Source organism: Triturus cristatus, chromosome 8 (genome assembly GCF_964204655.1).
Source record: "Triturus cristatus chromosome 8, aTriCri1.1, whole genome shotgun sequence".
In the NCBI taxonomy this organism is placed as follows: Eukaryota; Metazoa; Chordata; class Amphibia; order Caudata; family Salamandridae; genus Triturus; species Triturus cristatus.
Window position 1 is genome coordinate 1,455,045,853 of NC_140591.1, and position 23,683 is coordinate 1,455,069,535.

The following is a 23,683-nucleotide window of genomic DNA, read 5'->3' on the forward strand; positions in this document are numbered from 1 at the left end:
ATGTACTTGTCCTGTATCTTGATGTTACAGGTTGCCTTTTAATGACAATGTGGTGGACAAAGCTCACAATACAAACATGTCAAGTTCACTCTCACTTAGCAGTTTCACAGCTGCCGAAAAAAACCTTGTTTGGAGTCTTTCATGCGTTTGCTATGCTTTATGGCCCTTTGACCGCATGTATCCTGTGTTTTGTATTTTGTAGTTACCTTGTCGGAGACGAGCTGTGGGTAGTTATGGAGTATTTGGCAGGAGGATCATTGACGGATGTTGTAACCGAGACCTGCATGGATGAGGGGCAGATCGCAGGTGTCTGCCGAGAGGTAACATTGCACGCTGGGGTCTTGGAGGTGTCTTTTTAAGCTGTAAACCAAAAACCCAAACACAGTCCTGCAGGTGCAGTCGTGTAACTGCATCCTGCTTTGCACAGCTAAACCAACATGCATGTGGCAGTCGCTGGGCACTGAAATGGAATAAAGCATAAGGTGAAAAGGTCATACAGCCTCTCTGTGTGCACCTATGGTTGGAAACGAATTGAATTTAAAATTATCATACCCATAATGCCATTCATGAGGAATAGCAAAACCATGAGTGCCAAAATAATGGGATGCTACTCTATTGATAATAAATAATTTGCTAAGCAGTGGAGTTATAACTCTTCCAATTTGGAACTGCAGAGCCCACGTTTGTGATGAAGAATGAAGCAACAATAATTGAAGTGTGCTGGGCTAAATGAAAGAATGATAAAAACACAAGGAGTTCAACATTATTGTCCATGAAGATTAAACTGGACCAGACTGCAGTCTTCCTCTTAGGCCTGGGTATAAAATTCCGCTCCGCTCACAGAGTTTGTGAAGTTGTGTCCACTCCGCACTCTGTGTAGAGTACGGAGTTCTGACAAACTCTGCAGAGCAGAGTTTTTCCTCTTGTGCGGCAGCCGATGTTAAATTGGCGACTGTGAGAGAAAAAATCATACGCTAGACCACCTCCCGGCAAGAATCCTCAACGCGGGTGGTCGCGACAGGGCGCTACCGCTCGCGTTGATAAACCTGCTGCTCATGTTGAGAAATCTGGTGCTCGAATAGAATATCTACTCGAGTGGCAGTAAGAAGCAGCACCCTCTTGTACTGTGCGTGGTGCCATTCACGCTGATTTTACAGCGCGGGGCAAACTCTCAGCTCTAAAAATCAGCACAACTTGCCGCTCTTTGCCACTTGCGGAACTCCGCAGATATTTTTTGGCACTTCGGTAGGTTCCACATAGCAGAACACCACCCAAGCATACTTATGCATGTGTTAGCAGAGTGGCCTACCATACCAGGTCCACTGGAATTCTGCAGTGTTGCAGTTTTCCTTGTAATTGGGGATTTGCCAGACTTGCAGCAAAATCCACTGTCTGCTGCATATTTTGAGCTAGAGACACATTTGCGGCTTACTATGCAGATTCACTCACTTATTAAAACTCTGTAACCAGATCTGATGACTCGTTCGACTATTGCAGCCACTGCAGGTATCAGTGTTTGATGCAGTGGTCAAAGTTAACTTTTCAGTCTTCTGAATTTAATACTCTTCAGTTGGCAAAAATAAACATCTCACCTCACGGGTGGCAAGCAGATCTCTACAAATTCACCTTACACTATATAGCTCCCAAGGACCCCACAGCACACATTATATGCAACTTTACATCCAGTACTTACAGAACTTAGCTTGCCACATGTATTCAGGGACTTGGTGAAAGATGGTGGTAACATCTCTGATTGGTGGACTGGAATAAAGGCCTTTTTGTGCAGCAGGAATCATAAACCCTGCATAGTAAATACATTTCAGGTACGGTGCAAAGAATGATTATTTCCTATTATTTCAAAAGTTGTATTACTCTGTTATTCTCAAAACATCAGTTGATTTAAAGACGTCACTCTAAACTTTGAAGAATTCCAAAAACGTTTAAGGTCTGATGTCCTGAATGCAAAAATGTATCCTAGTGAGACAGCACTATTCTGAAATACTGTTTTTTGTTGGGACCAGGTGTCCCCAGAGGCCTTGTGAGGTGAATACAGAATGTAACTAGACAATGAGCTCCAGAAGAAAGTTCTTAAAGATACTTGGGATAGACGTATGATAGGAGGCTGACTTTGTACTACAAGAAGTGTACCCATAGGCATGTTTTCTGTTGAGTATTGTATATTAATGACAAACTAGACTGCGTTTAAAAAAGTGTTTATGTAATGATATGCAATGCAAAATCATGAATTACTGAGAAATAACATTAAGAATAGAACCTGCTATATTTATAATGTTTCATTTCTTAAGAAACCACGGTTTGTTGTGTAGAGTTGGGGTCGCTTTTGCATCAAGAGAACTGTTAAAATACCCAGACAGTTTCATGATGGCACTACAGAATGTAGGGCATAATTTCCCTTTTGTTGCCACATAATTTAATGACAATGAACATTTTGGCAATTTGTTGCTGCATTGATACAGTGGCGATTTTTTTAAGAAATAGACTTTTAACTGAAATTGATGCTGAGAAAGCAAGGTAACATCCTAACTGTTGGAACATCTACACCCTGATTAGACACATTACATCCTCTTGTTTTCGAGGGTATGTTGAGAGAACTAAAGCGGTACTATATTTAAAAAGGTTTAACAAATGTGACCTTATGCATGATCATGCAGTAATTAGGACTTTAAAACTTGGTACAATTTTGGAAAATTAATTTTCTGGACCGAGAGTATGTAGTTGACTTTTTGTGCGTTGACTTTCCTAATACATTTGATAGTACTACCAGACAAAAACATAAGTAAACTTCTACACAATGAGGCATGGAAGGTCAATTTGTAAGTCACTTTTACTTTAAAAACAGACCCTGATCAACTGCATCTTTTCACAAAACTTTAATCTGGAATAATATATGTATACTTTAAAACACCCTCTACTGGCTCTGCTCCACTTACTACTTCCTCATGCCACCACTTTTTCTGCCAAACTTATGCGTATGAATCTGGATAGTAGATGATGTACAACATGGTCTTACATAAATATCCCATTGTGGCATTCAAACTCTGTTCAAGGCCTCACTGCACTTTAAATTGTGCAGATAGTTTTATTTCTACATCTTAATCTTCTCGTTTCACTCATGGCCTTTCCTTGACCTCAAACCCCAACGCCACTCACTGTATCTTTTCTATATAATTGTCCCTTCTAGTACCGCAGCCCTGAAGCACCCTCTCCCTTGGTTTAAGTGTACTACTTCACTCATCCCTTTCATTATTAGTATTAAAAAAAAAACATTATACAAACATTATTAGTATTAAACCAGCACTTCAAAAGCCAACATGTCTGACTTTATTGAGCTAACACATGCACATCACATGTATTCATGCCTTTGTGTGCATCCGCTCATTATTTCCATCTGCATTGACTTTGCTCGATCGATCACCTTGTTTTCACAGTTACTTGAGTCCGATAAATATAATTAGTTACAAGTGCTCTAAATGTTAGAAAAACTTTGCAAATGTTGAACATGAGCCGCAGGTGTCATTCTCATAAAATATTTAGTGACTCAAACTGTTAGACGTCATGTAATAGGCAGCACTTTCAAAAAGGTCAGGGTAATTTGTAGTAGACAGATAAATGAGGTATATATTTATTTTCGTTCACTATGAAGAGTGTAGCTTAAATAGAGTGATGACAGGAGTATCTTTTAATTCAAATGCTGTACCTTACCTGCACTCCATCCAGCAACTCCAAGTGAACCAAAAGGCCAGATGTGGCTATTCTTGTTCAACAACCCTCAAGGGCAAATACCGTCAACTGGAGTGGAGCTACTGCTTTGCTTAGTTGCAGATTAAAATGCATACCCAATATGACACACATTTCAGGAAACTGGAAAGCGACCGTAGAAAGCTTGACATGTTCTCGCTTTACTAAGGATGATGTAAAGTAAAGATTATTCAAAACACAGACGTTTTTCCAAATTTCGCCATCATGACAAATAACATTGATAGTGTGACACTTGCAAGCGTTCAAGCACCCCAATCTGAATCAGCTGTTGGGACTTTCAATTGATCTATAAGGAAGAATAGCTCAGAGAGCTGAACTCACATTGATGACATAATGTGCTGGATGGAGGTCCTGAGATCAGTTGTCCACGGTAAACAACGTTTGACAAAACTTTTTCCCCACAGGGATTCACAACTCGGTCGTTACAACGACTGTGTTGTGATTCCGCATACCATTACTCCGCAAGTCGGAACAATGACTTGCAGAGGGGGTGGGGGGGGGGGGGTGTTGGAACACCTTCCCTAGTGTCCGCACAGACTGGAGTTGGAATAGTAAATTATACTATTCCAACCTCCAGCGCCCACCCTCCGCAAGTCGTTGTTCTGACTTGCGGAGTAATGGTATGTGGAATCCCAACGCGGTCGTTATAACGACCGCGTTGTGAATCCCTGCAGGGAAAAAGACTGCGTGACAAAGACATATATTCATTGTCAGCAAGGTACACTCCGCCGTCTGTTCTGATCTGAGTGCCAAAAAGTGGGTACTGAATACACCTGTTATTTAAGTGCTTAGAAAGGGAAACACAAGTGATTATTATGACAGTAAGTAGCAGAAGAATAGTGTGGTGTCCTCAGGTACAGTTCAGCAAGAAGCTGTTACCACAGGGGGAAGTGCTACTCATCTGCTATAGTTTTGCCGGATGCTGTCACTGATGTATGAGCAGTGACTCGACTGAAAAAGAGGAGTTACTGTTTTGGATGCCATGTAATGGATGTCTAAAAGGTGGATATCAAGAAACCGCTGGAATGCAGTATTTGACCAGTACGGATCATAAAGCTGGTAGTTTAACACTTAAAAGCGATTATGCAGTGCTCACTGATTCACCGCCTAAAGTGATGAATTGATCTTAAAGCCAGTAGGATTTCTTAGAGCGTTTAATACAAGCTGATGGCGAAATTCCATATGCTGTACTGAGGTCATAACTTTGCTTCCACGCAGGGGAGAATCAGCTTTAAATCCTACTCGAGGTGTTTGATTGTGCTGTGTATTTGCAATAATTTCATGACATTTGCACATCTAGCTTGGCTTGGGGATGGCTTTCATGCTGTTGGGCTTTCTCAAACCATAACCAATAAAGCGGTGACGCTTGGGTCAGGTTCGCCCTTGAGTCTCGACACAAGCATTTTAAAAATGCCTGCTGCAACGAAAAAAATAAACAAGAATTGCTTTCTTTATAGAATGCATAAAGAGAAAAATAATTGAGTGTAGTAAAAAATGTGGTTACTGAGTGCACTTTTCAGATGCAAAATAGTTGGTCATGCTTTGCATTGGAACAAAATCCTTGGCGGGCGAATGATACAACAAATATCCAATAGCAAATTACCCAAATAAACCAATGACTAAACGGTCTTACGCAAAGTCCACCCTGTGTATATTGGAAACAATAGATCACAAGAGACAGAGTGTTGAACAGAGTAGTCTGGAAAACCTTTTACATTTTATGAATGTCCAGAACAGGAATTGTAAAGCAGAGTTAACACAATAATTGTACTTCATTCAAAATGAAAAGAGACCAGCACAATTAAACCTGATTATGCACTAATTGAGGTGCAATATAGGAATAATACATTTGGCCTAGATCTCAGTACCGGGGTGAATGTTTGAGATTGTTCAACATTCTGTCCATCAATTGTTCTTTTTGCACTTTCTAAAAGTGGCATTTCTAAAAAAGTAATGTAAAATCCAACTACACCAGTAAGTAGGATTTATCACCACTATAATAAACATACCAAACATGGCTATGCCACTACTTGTGAATCCGGAATTATCACTTAAAAATACATAAGGAAATTTCCAATGCTTACCTACGAGAGGGGTAGGCCTCACAGCAGTGAAAAACGAAATAGGCTGTTTATCATTACCATGACATGCCACACATAAGGACACTTATCCTACCTTTTACCTACACAGCACCTTGCCAATAGGGCTACCTAGGGCTTACATTAGGGGTGACCTATGTGTAATAAAAGACTTGGCAAGTAGTTTTAAATGCGAAGTGAAAGTGTCAGTAAATTGCACACAGGCAGTACAGTGGCAGGCCTGAGATAGGTTTTAAAGGATACTTCTGTGGGTGGCACAAACTGTGCTGCAGGCCCACTAGCAGCTTTTAGTTTACAGGCCCTGTGTATATGCTATACCACTTTACAAGGGACTTGCACGTAAATCAGATATGCTAAACAGGTGTATCCCAATCATATCTTGTTTAAAGGAGAGAGTACATGCACTTTAGCGCAAGTTAGCAGTGGTAAAGTGCCCAGAGTCCCAAAGCCAACAAAAAGAAGGTCTCAAAAATAGGCAGAGGAAGACCAAACGTTTGGGAATAATCCTGCAAAAAGGGCCAGGTCCAACAAGTAGCATTCTGTGCTAAAAGATAGTTGTAAAGTAAACTTAACATAGAAACACAATGATTTATGCATGATCTAGGCATACTACAAAACACATTCAAGCTGAATTGATCTGTCCTTAAGCCATGTGCACCGTGTATCAAATCAGGATCCTAGAAGGAAGGGGGCCATCTAACAGTAGATAAATGATTTTTTGAATATATAGACAATAATGGATTATTATTTGAATAATAGTTCAGAATATATGGACTCTACCAATAACAAGATTAGCCTGACTGCTGACATTTTTATATTATATGAAAGTGATAGCCTGCACAGAAATTCTTTAAGATGTCCTAATGTCTCTCACGATGATAAGGCCAAGAACAGGTTTAATTGAGGTATTCTTCACTACCATTTGCGGACAACAGTATACAAGTATGACTCGAGACCAGGACTTTATCTTACTATAAGTAGCATTTATCAGAGTAGGTCTTAAAACATTGCTCTTATTGTATTTTTAATAGATCATCTGAACAGCGCAGTTGTTTGTACAGATGAACTCTGCTGAACATGTTCATTTATTGCAGTGCCTTCAAGCTTTGGAATTCCTCCATGCAAACCAGGTCATTCACCGGGATATCAAGAGTGACAACATTCTCCTTGGGATGGACGGATCTGTCAAACTGAGTATGCCTCTTTCTTACATTTCTTCTCTTGCAGGTGTCTTTTTTACTTTTTGAAAAGTGTTTTGGGAACATCTCCCCTTGTCCTGCTTTCTTGCTCAGAAACTGCATCACTGTCCTACGTTCTCTGTGAAGCTTTCAAGCCTTGAGCTTTTCCAGTCCTTCAAATTGTCTTTGATGCTCTTACCATCCCAATCTGAAATCTGCTCATTTTTTTAAAGAAAAAGGATCTGTTCTGTCGGCCTCTATCCACTATGCTGTAGCCTTATTCAATATTTCCAGTTAATACACATACTTTAAAATAAAGCATTATCTCTCAGTTTGATTTTATTCCAAGTTTAGTTTGTTGAAGAGGTTTATTTCCGAAGTGTTTGCAATTTGTATGGCTATTGAAGAAACAAGCGCATTGTGTTTGTATGTGGCTTACTGCTATAGACTTCTAGCTTGTAGGTGTGTTGTATAACCTAGTGGTGCTCACTGAGTACACTTAAGAAAGATTGAAGACTGTGTGTATTCTCTGAGAGTCAGAGTTGTCTTAGTGTGTAAGGAATAGCGCTTGCCTTCTGGTCCCTGCACAAAGGCAATTACATATATTCGCTACAAGGTAAACAGTTTTTAAGAAGATATACTTAAGATTTTAGATTTAATAGCATTACGCCTCACCTTCTGATGTGATTGCCCTGTAAAATTCTGATAAAATGAGCACTTTTCCATTAGTAGGACCTACTACAATCCTAAGAAAGGGGCTCGTTGTATGGCTTATGTAGAAGCGACGTTAAGCCGGCGCTGTAGATAGTTTTAGAATGACTTGCAGCGAGAAGGCAGTTTATTATACCTCTTTGTCATTTGGTGATGGATGTTGATAGTTACTAGTATGTTGTACTCGAGATATTATTTGACATGGGAAACCAGAAGGACAGAGAGATCTTGAGTGGATCTAGAATGTGGTTGCCTCATCTTGATGGGATTTCTTTCTTGTTTTCTTTTCATTATTTTCTATGTTTCCTTGTCGCTATTTGTGCTTTGGTAAAGTTTCATTGAGGTTATTATGTTTATTTGTGTTAATAAACATGGGTAACCATGAATCTCACTTTTTTGATGAAAAATGACTAATAATTTCTAGCAGTGTGTCAAAACATCTGTCATTCCTAGCATCTTAAACCTCCTTTAGCATTTTGCCATGATAACAATGTTTTTAGTACCAGTTCAGAAAATGCAGCACTGGCTTTGATTTTTTGACATATCTTTTTTCTGAACAAACATTAACAGGTTAAGGAAAATCCAACATACCTTATGTAAATACACACTCTTACCCTCTGAGCAGGAAGGGGTCCCACAATCAACTAAAAATAATATAACTGTCAGGCATAATGCATGAAACGGCAACATCCAATGACATCAAAGACCCTGACAAAATCATTTGGCACTCCAAAAAAGCCATAACGTTATCATCTTCCCACTTACAAAGTAGAACAAGACTTCTATACCTATCCATGCATGAACCCCAAACACCCATACACGAGCACATGTAAACTACTCACACCTAGACAACATAAGCAACTAAAGAAATTATAACTACAAAACGTTACAGCCAACTAGCACAAACTCCCACATGTGGAGCTATACTTTGCATTTTCTGTGCTTGTTCCATATGCTGCCATCTTACAAAGTAATATGACTGCCACAATTTAGCTAAGGCATGGGATTCCCTAAATACAGACCAAACTGTTATCTCTGAATTAAAGATTAGTTCACTGACATTCATTGTTGGACCACCTCCCTGGTGGGGAGGCGCCGAGAGAGCCCCTCGGGGATGATTCGTACACCTAACAAATAAAATAAACATATACACAGACTTGGGGTCCCTAGCTCATGGTGCCATAGGATCTAACCTATATCTCACTGACAAGATTTAACTAGGCCGAAAACGGGCTGGGCAGGATCGCGTATGGCAGTTCGGGGTGGACTGTTCCCATGAGAAGGAAGGTAAGTACTGATTTGCATACGATGGGCCTTTGGCTTGAGTGGCACAGTGGGTTAAAAATGATGAGTTGGGATGCTACCCGAACAATTGCCAGTGGTTAGACTATTTGCAAGCATTCCTCCCATCCCCTGTAGAGTGACTGATATACAGAGTGCTTCCCCTTCGGAGTGATAGCCATTTCTGTGCTATTTTGCTGAGGTTGCCCATCTACCCAGATAAAGTTTTCTATGCTTGAAGCCCCAAAGAAATCCTGATCCTCATCTGCCTTATGGGCCATGACAATAAAGGCTACTCTTGTTCAGGTCTTAATGCTCTCTTGGACGCCTTGGAACACAAATGAATATATTCCAGTCGGAATCGCTTTTGCACCGTTTCTGGATTGTTACCTACCTTACCTACTACTGCAATTCTTTAAGACTGATGAAGTTCCAAAAAACTGACCACAATTGTACTTTTAAATACTCATAGCAATGTGCCACCTGATATGGTTTCCTCAACACTTTCTGGGCACATTCTGGCTTTACTACCATGTAAAAGTCCCCGCCCAACAAATCTCCACCACTCGGAGTTAAGCACACCTTAACCCTGATAACCTGACTGCTTTGTTTTGATCGATTATATCGCAGCTCATCCATAGTTGACAGGCCGAGCATTCACAATGTGCGTTGTGTGGTTGTGTGGGTTTGGGATGTGCTCCTCAGACTTTGCCTTCCCTTGGTCATTTTGTCAGAAACTGCACATGCAGCAACACGCCTCACCGTATGCAGACATAGGTTTTCACTAGTTTTGCGCAATCCCATAACATGCACAGTGTTCAGACCCTTGAGTATTCGCCTAGACTGTTAAGAGTGATCAGAGCTCCTGTTGAGATCTAATACATATGAAAAGCATTAGGCTTACTTTTCCTACACCACAAATGTTCTACTTAAGGACCATTCTCGTGGCCACTGAAGAAAAGACAATCAACTTGAAAAAAGTCAAATGCAAGTGTCATACAAGCACTTCCACAATCTCCCAAGAGCCAATAGGCGCCACTAATCAGCAGTACATTTATTAGTATACCATATTTCATGAGGCGATAATATTCCAATGGCATCACTAGTCTGTAGGTCTCAATACGTTTTCTCAATAAAGCATTACTACAATATACATCTAAGAACCCCGTTGGTGTTTGGCTTTCTTGCAGTGCTTTACACTGCATACATGTATTGTGAGAATTTAAAAAAACAATATTCAGTATCTATTTGGTTCTTCATTTTTGTAGGAGAGGTCTCTAAGGCATACTACAGTATTGTAGCATTCCCACAATATTTATAGGGTAAGGTATCAAATGTATGTAAATGTTAGCCATTATGTGTGTGGGAGCTTGGAATGGACCATTTTTTTCTTTAAAGAGAGTTCTGGTATAAATAGGTTTGTAGGCCCAGATTTACAGTAGCCTTGGTAATTTCTATCCAGATAAGTTCAGAACATAACCATTGAGCTGGAGCAAATGTTAAATAAGAGACAGATGCTTGTAGCTGTCAAGTCATCGGAGGCTTCCTATCTAAATTGTGCATGCTCAGTAAATGACAATATTAAAAAATCACAATTTTCCTTGAGTGACCTATTTAACTGTAAGGCATTTCTATTTTCAGCTGACTTTGGATTCTGTGCCCAGATCACCCCAGAGCAGAGTAAACGCAGCACAATGGTGGGGACACCGTACTGGATGGCTCCTGAAGTGGTGACGCGGAAAGCCTACGGACCAAAAGTTGATATTTGGTCATTAGGAATTATGGCGATAGAAATGATTGAAGGGGAGCCTCCTTACTTAAACGAGAATCCTCTCCGGGTAAGTAGGCCTTCATCCTGCTTGTTTGTATCAAGTTACAAATTTTGGTAGCCCCTAAAACACAATATTGTGTTGTGGCCAAATCAGGATTTGCCAATCTAAGACAAAATGTAATTGCTACAAAGAGGACATTCTTCGTTATAGAAATTCGAAGAAACTTAAAGGGACCATCCGGTGAATGATGTCACAATAGATTTTAAACCCCCAACAGACATCATCAAACAAAGCAACATTCTAGAATGGCAACTGGTGGTGATCTTTAGAGATACAGGGCAAATAATGTCTTTTCTCTAGACTGGATGGCCCCTTTGATGATTAGGTTGGTGTTACCTTAAATAACTTTGTATTATGTATCTTAATACGTACTGGGATTTTATATAGCGCACACCTAGCTTTGAAGCAATGGAGCAGTGAGATAGAAGATAGGGGGAGTGAGTCTCATTTGAGGTAAGGTGCTTTTTAGGCCCTAAGTGCATAGCTTGAGAAGGCTTGTCTTCTGGTCCTTTCTTTCTGGTAAGGCAGTGTCTGTGCTTGATTCATGTCAGACGCATCCGGGGTAGAAAATTCAGAAGGTTTCAACTGTTTAAATAGCTGCATCTACCAAGAAAGATCACTTTTTGTCCCCATCTCTTTTCCTGTGCTTATCTCTCATAGTCCTCATTCATTTTAAACTCCTTTGCAGTATAGAGTTGTTTCATATTGCTATGATGCACTCTAGACATAGACTTCAAAAAATGTAATAGCTCTTTTTAGCAAGCGTTACAGTTCAGGGGTTAACTTTTTAAACTCTCGATCATGGGAAACACGTTAAAGCCCTTAGAATATTTGGCTCAAATCCGAAGGCCATTGTGACTCCCTGGATTACCAAGTGGTTTCCTACTTGTCAAAAACCCTTCTGAATTTTGTATGCAACTATCAAGCTTCAAAGAAAGAAGCAAGCTGTTTTGGGCAGTATGTTTAGAGAATACTGGTCAGAAGGGTTCACTGTTAAAAACGAATATTTGCACTATTAAAAAAATAGACACATGAAAACAATTTATAGCAACAAAGGGATCCATTTAACAAACTCTTAGAAGTACCGGTATAGACATTTTAATTATGTATTTGCTAGCTAACCCAATCATCTGCAGTCTTTCACTTGCATCCATCACAAATCCCGTCCATCGTGTTCCCTTTTACCCATCAATTTTGTGGGCCAGTTTGCTGCCTAGTCTTTGCATTTCAACATAATCGGTGAAAATGGGTCCTCAATTTTTACTGTTTCTGTGTGCGCCAAGATTTGATGCTATTACATTAACTCAATTATTAACCCTTCACCAACGGTTAAAAGGTAGGGAGGGCCTACGGGCCACACAGAAAAAAGTTGAATTCTGACTTAAAGTATATCTGCCTCATTGAGAGAAGCCTGATATTTGTATTTGTGTATTAAATAGTTCAGATATCAAGCAGAAATTCCATACAAAGTTCCTATCACATATCGCAGGACTATGCTATGAATGGTTAAATTAATTTCAAACTTGGGCGGGCGGGGAGAAGGGGATGTGAAAGTAGAACAGTGCAAAGAGGCTCAGCAATTGTACATACATTGCTTAAAAGGCTTTGAGTGAGCAGGATCATTTTTTCTGAAATTAATGTTTTGTCTGTGGAACACTGCAGGAAATCCATAGAAGTCAAACAGGGCATTTTGAGGGATTTGTCAGGATGAGCAGGAAGGAGCTGGTCTTGGGTACAACAAATGATCTTTCACCACCAGAAGGGAGAGCAACCTAATTTGCAAGGTACTATGCTAAGGATAGGTTTGAGGATGCAGTGAGACGTTTTTATTTAACATGGCGGAGGCAAGGATGAAGAGGCCATGGTTAGCCTGTAGATGGATGTGTGAACTGCTGCCCTGGTTTGTTCCATACAAGTATGTGTACGAATATACATAAGATGTGCCAGCCTCCATCATGTCTGTAGGGAAGTTGGAAATGGCAAATGAAATGGTTGCCAGTGTCAAATGAAGGACTTTAAGGTGAGCTTGTTCCACTAATTTTGTAGCTTATGTCTTAGCACATTGAGTAAGGTTGTTGATGATAAGGTGGTGGCTGATCATGGCAATCATGAGGGCTGCATAAGGAGAGGAGAGGTGGAGGTCAGGATAATGGATAGATGCCACTCACCAAAGGAACCTCAAGCTTGTGGGCACAGTGGGATGTGAAAGAGGTAAGGAATGCAGTGGCTTTGAGTGCAGTGGAGAGAAGTGGCTAATGTTTGCCTTGATCTGGTTGAGCCAGAACAGCGTGACCTTCCAATACCAGAAGGCTGAGAGGCAGTCGGTGATGCACACTGCAAGAGGGTGATTGATGGGAAGGAGGAGATAATATGTACAACATCAGCAAAGAAGTCTCAAGAGAAATTATAACATAAGATTTTATTGCCAAGAGACAATAATAAAAAAAGAGAGAGAGGAATATCAAAGATGTTGTAGACACAAAAAGTTCATCAGCACCTGGTCACAGTGTACGAGTGTTTATCCAGGTCATAGGAAAAGCAGGTGAGTACAGTTCAGTGATGCAGAACCTTACATAGGTGTTGAGGACAGGCCATTTGGTGGTGGTATAATATGTCTTGTCACCCACATAGATAACAATACAAATGCATTCATTGAATATAAAACTGTTCATTCCAGTCGATTCTTGCTTTACGTTAATTGATGAATGTTTTGCTGCTGCCGTAGGCCTTGTATCTCATTGCCACAAATGGAACACCAGAGCTACAGAACCCAGAAAGACTTTCAAGCATCTTTAGAGATTTTCTAAACCGCTGTCTAGAGATGGACGTGGAGAAGAGAGACTCTGCTAAAGAACTGCTGCAGGTAATTCCTTCTTTTCCAAGTCATTCTAATTTTGTCTCTGCTTTTCACACTGTTATGTTCCGTTGTGCTCCGTGTATGTCAAAGCACGATTATCGACAAAGCCAGCGCAAAGGGCCATGAGCAGTACTAAGGTTTTCTTGCTTCAGGCTAAGCTGGAGATGGCATGTTGGTACTGGGTTACGTATTTGTTGCCTAAGAGATGTTAACACATCAGGCATGGACATTGCCATGCACATTGGACTCTTAGAAAGACACTGCTACGTTCTCGATATTTAGGCACTCTGACGTGGCTGTGAAGCACCAAGAGCACTGTATACGTCACCCTCCATCAATAAAAAATAAGAGAACCGAAGACTGGCTAACTTAGTTTGACACTGATCTAATGATACTTAAATGTATGGAACCCAAACAGGGATGATCATGTTTCTGCAAAAAAATAGGCAATAATATGTTGGACTATGACATTGCCAGCTGTCTGTATTTACATTAGAATTTGACATTTATGGAGTTATAAACCCTACCTTCTCTTATAAGAATGAAACTCTTACAGGGCCTCTTACTGTTTGGTATCTGCCATGCACCCAGACACTAACATAGGTAGTTTATATTAGAAACCTTGTGGCAAGAGCTCATATACGCACGCGAAACTCTTTGTCAAGACCATATGTGTATATATGTAAATAAGGTCAATTCTGAGAACCTTGTATGAAAAGACATTCAAAATACACTGTAGCCTACAAGACCTTTTTTCTGGATCTCAGCTATTGGTTCTATTTTCCTTGGGTTTTCATTACTTCTCCGTAATCTTAATTTCTAAGAGTTCAAGTCTTCATTTTCAGAGTCATTTCTGCTTCAGTAAATTCTTCCCCAGAAATCTCATTGGCTTCTAACTTCACTCCCACATTAGTTGCCATGGACATTTGGACAGCTCATGCTTTATGCGAGGTGGTGTTGTTTCCAATGCATTTGCAGACTTTGATTTGTTTTTTCCCCAAGCATCGCTATGCCAGGATCACAATAAAATAAGTGACCAGTTGCATATCAGCAGAGTTCCACTGTGCGGCACCAGGCTGAAATCCTACTGCATATACCTTGTCGTTAGTGAGGACTCAAAATATTGTTCCTGTTCATTCCTATTACCACACTGCCAACCACAAGATAACACTGGTGTGCTCCTACCTCCTCATGTTAGGGTGACCACCTCACCCTTGGTCATTACATACACGGCCTCCAGTAATTAACCTTTCAGCTGCAAAACCTTGTTTTCAGGGATTTGTCTAATTAGCAATATAACTGATGTTTACCACAGTCAGACTGCAATAAGTTGTCATATAAAGGTATAAGACTGGAAACTCTGTCCATCATGGCCAGGAAGGTGGTGGGCACCATAACTCATTTGGTAATAGTATACCTTGAAATAGTGGTAACTCAAACTGTAGTTTTTAACATTATGCCAGTCCTTGGTTCTTTTGCCAAGTCCATCAGTAATTACGATTGAAGCTGGCTTGAAGTATTAGAGTAAAATGACTAACTGGACACAGATCAACATGAGTCACTCATGCAGTAATTGCAAAAGGTTGTATCCTGTATTGGACATGGTATGTGCTTTAGTATGGGTACATGCATTGTCCTTCGGCATACAGCTATAATGCAGTGTGTCAAATGCACCTTTAGGGGCAATCGCCATCCACCACACTAGCTAATTTCCAGCAGCCTCCCCAACACTAATTATCCAAAAGGCACTAAAGTCTACACTTTTACTTGTGCCGGACCAGCCAATCCTGGTTCAAATCACGTTGTGATGCTTTTTTTAAGGGTTCGCAACATATGTTTCCACCAAAGCCCTTTGTGATGCTACAGTGGCACTTAAACTTGGTTCTCACTTTCCTCATATGTACCCCTTTCAAGCCGAAGCGCAGTTGTCCATTATGCTTCCGGACCTTAAAAACCATCTTTCTGGTTGCAGTAACAGCACGTAATGTGAGAGAGCTTCAGACCCTCTGTTCAGTCATCTTATACCACTTTTTTGTCCAGACAAACTGGTGTTAAGAACTCTAGCTGCATTCCTGCCGAAGGTACTGACACCTTTCTAATGGCGGGCAAGCCATCACTCTTCCAACTTTCTTTGGTCCACCTCATTCTTCCAGAAAGGAGGAGAGGCCCCATAATTTGGACCGAAGAGACTGCTAGCTTTTACATTGATCTCACCAAGGAACACTGGGTGGATAATCAGTCCTTTCTCTGGTTCTCTGCGGCAAGGCGGTGCTGAAGCAGACCATCTTACGAAGGATAGTCCTCTGTATTAAGATCTGTTGTGCACTAGCTATGGAGCAGCCTCCAGAAGGTCCGAGGACTCATTCTACCAGGACTGAGGTTGCTACCTCTGTATTAGCAAGTAGAGTGCCTTTCCTGGATATCTGTCAGGCAGTATACACGTCACAAAAACCTATTCCCTTACCAGTCAGGTCCTGCAGGACTTTTTAGTCTGAGACATTCCACAGACCCTCCACCTTGGGAGGTACTGCTTTTAGTATCGATTCACAAGGTAAGGAATCTATGGTTAGTAGTATCCATCAGAAGAACAAGTTACTTACCTTTGGTAATTATCTTTCTGGGGAATATTCCTCACCCCCCTCCCACCACCCAGTGGAATTGTCTCCTTTTCCATCTTAAAAAGGTCCCAATTTAGGAATCTGCACACTGTTATGCTATCTTATGGTACCTGTATTTTTAGTGCAAACTAATCACTCTCAAGGGAATCATGGCACTGTAGGAGGAGAGTGAGTCAAGCCCTGATGGGCTTCCTTGAAGAGCCAAGCCTTCAGCTTCTTGTGGAATTCAAAAAGGAAGGTGGAGGCTCTGATTTGTTTTGGGAGGTAGTTCCAGGCTTTAGGAGGCATGCAAGAGAAGGTACGACCTCCTTATCTGCGTTTGTGTATGTATAGGATATGTGCTAGCATGTGTCCGGCAGAGTGAGTGTCTGGGAGGTTGGTGGAATTGGATGCGGCAGCTCAAGTAGGCAGGGCATATGTTGTTGAGTGCTTTGTATGAGTGGGTGAGGAGCTTGAAATGTGCACATTTGTGTATCGGGAGCCAGTGGAGTTCCTTGAAATGGGGTGTGATGTGGGCCTGGAGTGGGAGATTGAAGACTAGTCTGGCAGCTGAGTTCTGGATCGTCTGAAGTCTTCTTATGGGCTGATTAGTTATTCCTGAGAACAGAGCGTTTCTGTAGTATAGTCTGCTGGTGATGATGGCTTGGGTGACCGTTTTCCTGGTGCTATCTGGTAGCCACTTTTTCAGCATCCTCGGGGTGTTTAAACAGGATGCTGCAACTGCGTTGACTTGAATGGACTTGTCTAGTTTGTTGTCTATAATGATTCCAAGATTTCTTTCTTGTGGGCTGTACAAGGGGTTGGGCCCATGGTCTACAAGTCACCAGGTGGAATCTCAGAGCGAGACTTATTTTCTGAAAATCACCACCTCAATCTTGTCTGTGTTCAGCTTGAGAAACCCGGACTTCATTCAGGTGGTCACTTCAGTCAAATGCAAGGATAATCCATTTCAGGTGCTTGGGTTCTCAGTGGGATCAATGTGGAGTATATGATGGAGCCGTTTTGCATATAGTTGCGATCTCCGCGTACTTACATAAGTGCTTCTTTTCACGCCCTTCTACATGAATCCAGAGCTCCACTGAAAATCTAGTCCATTCTCTGATGACTCCCAAAAAATGTCATACAGTGCACTAGGGAAGGCTTTCCTGGAGACAACTAGATTTAAGCTCTATCACCTCTACAGGAAGCAGATGTTGGTTATGGACCCACTCGAAGTATGATTTTGGTGTTTGGGCTCCGGTCACAATTCAGACGTTTGAGAAATATGCCCTCATGCAATCAAAGGTGATCAGAGAGCAGGAAGTGAAAATTGTCACATAGCATAAGAAGAGGTTGCCTAAAAGTGGTCTCACTCCTGCTCCAAGTCGTGGACCCAATCCTGCATGTCCGAGTGCTGCTCTTGCTCGAAGGCCTCAGGTAAGTTGAAAATACACCATAAGTGCAACAAAAAAAAATGGATTAAATCCCATCCCACCACTTGAATCAGGTGAGAAGTCATAAGTGCGACACTCAAAGGACCCTTTGCCCCTGCATCATGCAACTCCAATCTACTGCCACAGTTGGTCCCGGCGTACCCCCAAAGTCCCCAGGCTGTTGCAGCTGCAAGAAATGGGGGCCTTCAAGGAGGCCATGTGCCGATCTTGCAGATCTTTCTGATTATCCCTCTAGAGTAAAAAGAGTTCTCATGGTGCGACAGGAGCCTCCAGTTGATGTTCTGCCGAGGGACAGGCCCCTGATGCTAACTGACCCCCCGAAGGCCCGTTTCCAGCCCTCTACTGACACCAGCACCAAGCTACACACCAGTTCCTTCCATGCCAGTGCTGAATTTGACCTCACCAGCGCCAGATCTGATCCAGCCACAGGTCTTCGACTCAAAACCGATGTCCGCCTTTGCCAGCGGTCATTCAATCGGTCAGCAAATAGAGGTGTGGCGCAGAGGCTAGAGCAGCTGACTCCAGAGCGCAGGGCTCACGGTTTGATCCCCGGTGCATGTGACTTTGGCCAATAGCTCACTTAATCTCCCCGACGGTCCCCAGTGCCTTGAGACCCTTAAGGGTGAATAGTTTGTGCTTTACAAATACCGGATTTATGGATTTATTCAACCAGAACCTCAGCCTCCTCCACAATACCTGTATTACCAGAGACCGGAGGCCCTACTCTAGGTCCAGTGCCTACAGAAGTTCCCCACAACTCTGATGATAATGAGGAGGCAGACAGCCTGCCCTCACTCAATACTTTAATAAAGAACTTTACCTAGACATCAGAATGCCAGTTGGCTAGACACCTCCCCAGTGTCCGAGCTGGACTCCGCATCCAGTCCCCCAATGGAAGAAAGCACCTACTTTGCAGTAATAGTGTGCAGAGTGACAATGTGACTATGTGCACAACTGCCTATGGATGAAACCATGTTGAATCTAGTGACTGAAATAGACCAACAAGGGTCTGCTTTGGCAGAACCTCTATTTCCATTCAATCGAGCAGTCAAAGTCACTCTCATGGCTTATTGGTCAAACAATGCTCATTTCCAGTCAGTTAACCTGTGGCCAGGCAGCTAGTCTGGACCATTGGTCCTTGAATGGAGTGTGCCTGCTGAGGAGGTACACCCACGCTGTATGGAACATGGCTAGCGAGATCTTGCCGACTGCCTAGGAAAACCTTAAGGTGTCTCTTGCCAAAACGATTCAGGATGCAGTAAAATATGTACTGTGAGCTGGCCTGGACACCAACAATTGCACAGGCCGTACTCTCAACATCAACATAGTGCTTAGATGACACACTTGAAAGCAAGCAACTCGATTTCCTGGGCATACCCAGGTGTCCCTCATATATGTGCACTTTGATGCATCTGGACTTTTTGGAGAAAATAATGAGTCCGCGCTTGAGCAATTTAAAGATATCCATGTTCCACGCAGATCTGTAGGGTTATTTTTGCTAGCCCACCAATTCCACCTGCAGTACTGGAAATGTAGGAGTTAGTTTATAGGTCTAGTACGCAGGCAGCTTCATCCTTATGAGTCGGTGCAGCAACTGGGCCAGCCTTTTTTAGGCAGATTACATGGTGGCGGTTGTAACCTTTCAAACCAGGAGAGGCAGCATTCATCTACTTCTTACCCCCCGACTGCAGTTGTCCCCCAAGCCACTTTGATTTGCCCTCATGGACCCACAGCAATTCAGTAAATAGCAGGATCTTGGCTGGAAATCCATCACATCAGTCTGATGGGTTTTACAGATTGCTCAAAGTGGGTACTCCTTGCTTTTCATTTTTTCCATGCCTCATATTCCCTCCACACCAGGAAAAATGTTGGTAGACCAGGCCTCCATCTTAAAGCCAACCGAAAGTAAACCTTCTGTTAGCCAAGGATGCCATCTAATGGGTTCCGGACTTGCGGAGGGGCGTGGGATGCTAATCTCACTATTTTCTTGTGCCTTAGAAGAACGGAGGCTTATACGGCATCTCTGTCTATTAAATGCCTTCTGAAAAAAGAACAAGTTTGAAATGCTCAATCTGGCGCAAATCTTCTCTGCTCTGAGTCCTGCAGACTGTATGGTGTCCACAGACTTGCAGAATATATATTTCATATACATGTCTTCCAATCCTGCAAATGCTTGGTGGGGTCAGAACAGTTCCAGTTTGCCATTTGTCCTTCGGCCTTACGGCAGCCATTCAAAGAAGTGGTGGTGGTGGTCCCAGCTCATCTTCGGTGGTCAGAGTTACATATATTTCCATACCTCGACAACTGGCTGTTCAAAGTAGGCTTGCCATAGACCACCGCCGGACAATGACCGTTCTCTTATTTTCCATCAGGGAACTGAAGTGCCTGCTGAGTCCTGAACAAAGGATACACTTCCTAGGGGCTATCCTGGTTATGAAAGCAGTCAAGGCCTTTTGACTGCTGCAACCAGTACGTGGCATTCATGATACTATTAGTGTTTCGGGCTACGTCCTGGGTCCCAGTAAATATGTTGTGAGGCTTCTTGTGCTCTTAGCCTTGTGCCTCCTCCTTGTATCGCACACCAGTCGGCACAAGCAGGCCGTACAGTGGAATTTCCAATGTCAGTGCGCCCAGCAGAAGGACTGTCTCTCTGACTCCATCCAGAGCTCAGTGGACACGACTGCGGGGCTTCTTTGTGGCAGACAGCCACCAACCTGACCTTTGGCAGCCCCGCTCCTATCCCCATGGGTCATGGTTATGACTGAATCTTCACAAAATTATGAAATCACCAAGACCAGTAATTTAGACAGCCCATATTTGAGGCTAAAGCTACAAGGTACCAGTTTCATTAAGTAAAACACTCTTTCGTGTATACCCCAGCGATACTGCCATTTCAATTTCCATTGCAGAGCAGGTTAATATCCCTCTTCAATGCCTTCTCACAAAATGACCACGTTTTAGGTCTGGGTTGACATAACTGTATACTTATTGCTGCCAGTTCTTTATAATGTACACTGAGTGGCCTTTGGCTCCTTCCAAGGGAGTATTTCCTTCTCACCTCGTGCTTTCGCCTGTTAGGTGTAGCAGTCCACCTCCCAGTAGAGTGCTAGCATTGAAAAACATCAGGGACTAATTTGTTTCTTAAAAGTGCACTGCATTATCATGCAATAAATTATTTATTTCGTAGGTACATTTTATAGAGAAAAATCTCCTTTTGTTTGGTTTTTGTTGTGCGGCAAAGTTTTTTAATCTTTTAGTCTAGACTTAAAATGCAGGCTAGACCTACAGTCCCTGCCAATGCTTGTTTAACTTTTAGTCAATTCAGATAACTTTTATTAAGAAAGGAATAATTGAAAACAAATGTTTACTCTCTTCATGGTTTTTAATCTGCGGTTACAAATAGTGCCTAGGGTGCTGCTAAAAGTTACTGAGTTTGCTGTACTTTTGAAATGTTGCTTTCGTCTCTGAGACACTACACCATGACATGGCCGCATTTGTCCTTGCTCAGACTGTGCACGAGGCTTGCAGAAAGTGTGCGCAGGTGACTTCCTGTCTACGGGATGGAGCGGAAGTGTTGGTCTTGACTGAACCGTCTTCTCTTTCTCTTTTCCAGCACCAGTTCCTGAAAATTGCAAAGCCGCTTTCAAGCTTGACTCCTCTTATCCACGCGGCAAAGGAGGCGACCAAGAACAGCCATTAGCACAGTACCACCCTCCGGGCACCAGGCTCTTTTGGTGCGTTTCAGAGACTCCACCCCACCTTCATTTTTCCTTGGAGAAAAGGCCTTGATGGTAGCCTGAAAAAGAACCATTTTTGTTCAGATGCAAAATACAGAATAATAAAGGGATTCTTGAAGGGGAAGAGACATGAACTACTGATCTGGATAAGTGAACTCTTTCACCCACTGGGGGTGAATATTTTGTATGGATTAGTGAAGTCTTAAAGAGATCACGTAAGCGTAACTTTGATATGTTCAGTGAAAACAACATTTCTTTTTGTACCTTCTCGTGATTTGTTTTTTAATACTTTCTTTTTAGCACTGACCATGTTGTGTGGAATAAATTAAATCTGTTTGAGACTCGATGAACTAGCTTGCTTATGCTTGTAGACGTGCCTACCTCATTTCACAGCAAATTGATTATTTTTGATTTCTCCTCTGGGCACCAAACTATAAGAACCAAAGCATTGCTAGGCTCTTTGAACCAGCCTGGATTGGCAAGAAATTTGTTCTTCTAGCCAACAAGGGGTTTCCTGCCCCATTAGTTGTGACTTGAAGGTTCCTCAACTTGGGTATACTACTACTGAGCTCCATGCCTGATAGCATATGGCAGGATCCCTCGTTCTTCAGCTTCGTGCTCTTCCTTAAACTTACTTATACTCATAGGCATCCCTTCTCCATTGCCGGTGTTGCAGGCGATAAGATCCGCAGCAGCTACTGATGCTTCAAGTACGCAGAAAAATTCAATCCTCGTCATCGGCCCACTCCATCTAATTCCTCCGCTTCCTTCCTAAGCAGCAGCACTCTGTAGAGTTCAGCAACTATCCATTTCCATGTTGTATGTATTTGCAGTAGAGCATCAGTAGTCCTTGAGACCCCGCAAAGCACATATCGTTTTTGTGTGTACTCACATCTGGAATATGAGGTGCTGTACATGGAGCACACATACTAACATTGAGGGCCGGGTTCACAAACTGCACTTAGTAAGTTTGCAGAGTTTATACCTCTGCAGCTACCTATAGTAATGTGTGTGGAGTTCTCCGCCCTGACTGTGGAGTCTCCGCACCATTAAGTATACGTTTTAGTAGTAAATGTGGATGAGGCACCGGGGAGTGGCTTTCCGAAGGGGCAGGCATACTCCAAATGGGAATGGCACTCTGTAGTATTAATAGAGGTTTAGGGACGGTCAGTGAGGAGTTTAGGGAGGGAGCCCACCCACCAACACAAGAGTAAGTCAATTGCTATACCCCGAGGGTGCGGACGTGTAACGTACACTTTTGTAGTAAATTTACACTCTTGTAGTAAATTTACACTCTGGTGTTGTTAATACCCAAAAGTACTAACCTTACTCCAAAGTATACATTGCTCAAAAATGTAAGTTACCTTTGTGAATCACGCTCTTAATGCTTAGTGTGATGCATTCGACTTCCAACCGTAAAGCATCATCTTTCTCTCTGCATACAATACTATCATCTAACGTAACTCCACATACCGTTCTCCTTTTTCACCTATTCTCTTGGTTGACATTCACCCAAAGGGCTAGGCGCACTATGCCGGACTACTTTGATGAACAAAATTACTTTATTTACCCAATTATCACAGCGCTAGGATTGCATGGGATATCATGTTTAGCAGAATTGCAAGTGCCCACACCAGAAGTGAAGGAGTAGGGTGAGAGGATTCAAGCAATGCAATAAATAAACACCAGGGCAGGAGACTATCTTAGAGTCATCAAGTCTTGCACATCACCAGGACAGATGATTGCGTGTGAACTGAAGACTGTAACAAGTAACCAAAATTACTATTGCCATAAAACACAATTGAAAGCCTTCTCCATGTTGGTTGGACGAGCCACAGTGTCCTCAGGGGAGTCTCTGGACTGCCACAGAAAGTGTGAAAGTGTTTTGAAGGTGCTGTGTAGAAGAGCTCGTTGGGCAAAGTCCATTTGGCATTCGTGGATGAGAGCGGGGATCATATCCCATAGGCTGTTCAACAATATTTTCAACATTTCTTTCAAATCCACAGTAAGCAATGAAATGCAGTAGACGTTGGTGTAGATCAGGGTGTCCTTGCCCAGTTTGGGAATTACAGTGATCCGAGCTTTGTTGGAAGAGAAGCAGAAACAACCCATGATCTCAGCTTCTGTGAAGATTATGAGTAGAGATTAAGCCATTAA

The 23,683-nt window shown here is 42.2% G+C and overlaps 1 protein-coding gene across 2 annotated transcripts in view; it reads left to right on the forward strand.

Annotated features, from left to right (window-relative positions):
• The window catches only part of PAK1 (p21 (RAC1) activated kinase 1), a 292,558-nt gene extending 270,686 nt beyond the window's left edge, over positions 1–21,872 (forward strand). For both annotated transcript variants that reach the window (XM_085623255.1, XM_085623256.1), the window contains exons 12-16: positions 203–320; positions 6,974–7,073; positions 10,691–10,887; positions 13,607–13,744; positions 21,403–21,872. In XM_085623255.1, the coding sequence (XP_085479381.1) occupies positions 203–320; positions 6,974–7,073; positions 10,691–10,887; positions 13,607–13,744; positions 21,403–21,489 (640 nt within the window). In that variant the 3' untranslated portion in view covers positions 21,490–21,872. The remainder of the gene's footprint in view (positions 1–202; positions 321–6,973; positions 7,074–10,690; positions 10,888–13,606; positions 13,745–21,402) is intronic.
• Positions 21,873–23,683: the final 1,811 nt, after the last annotated feature.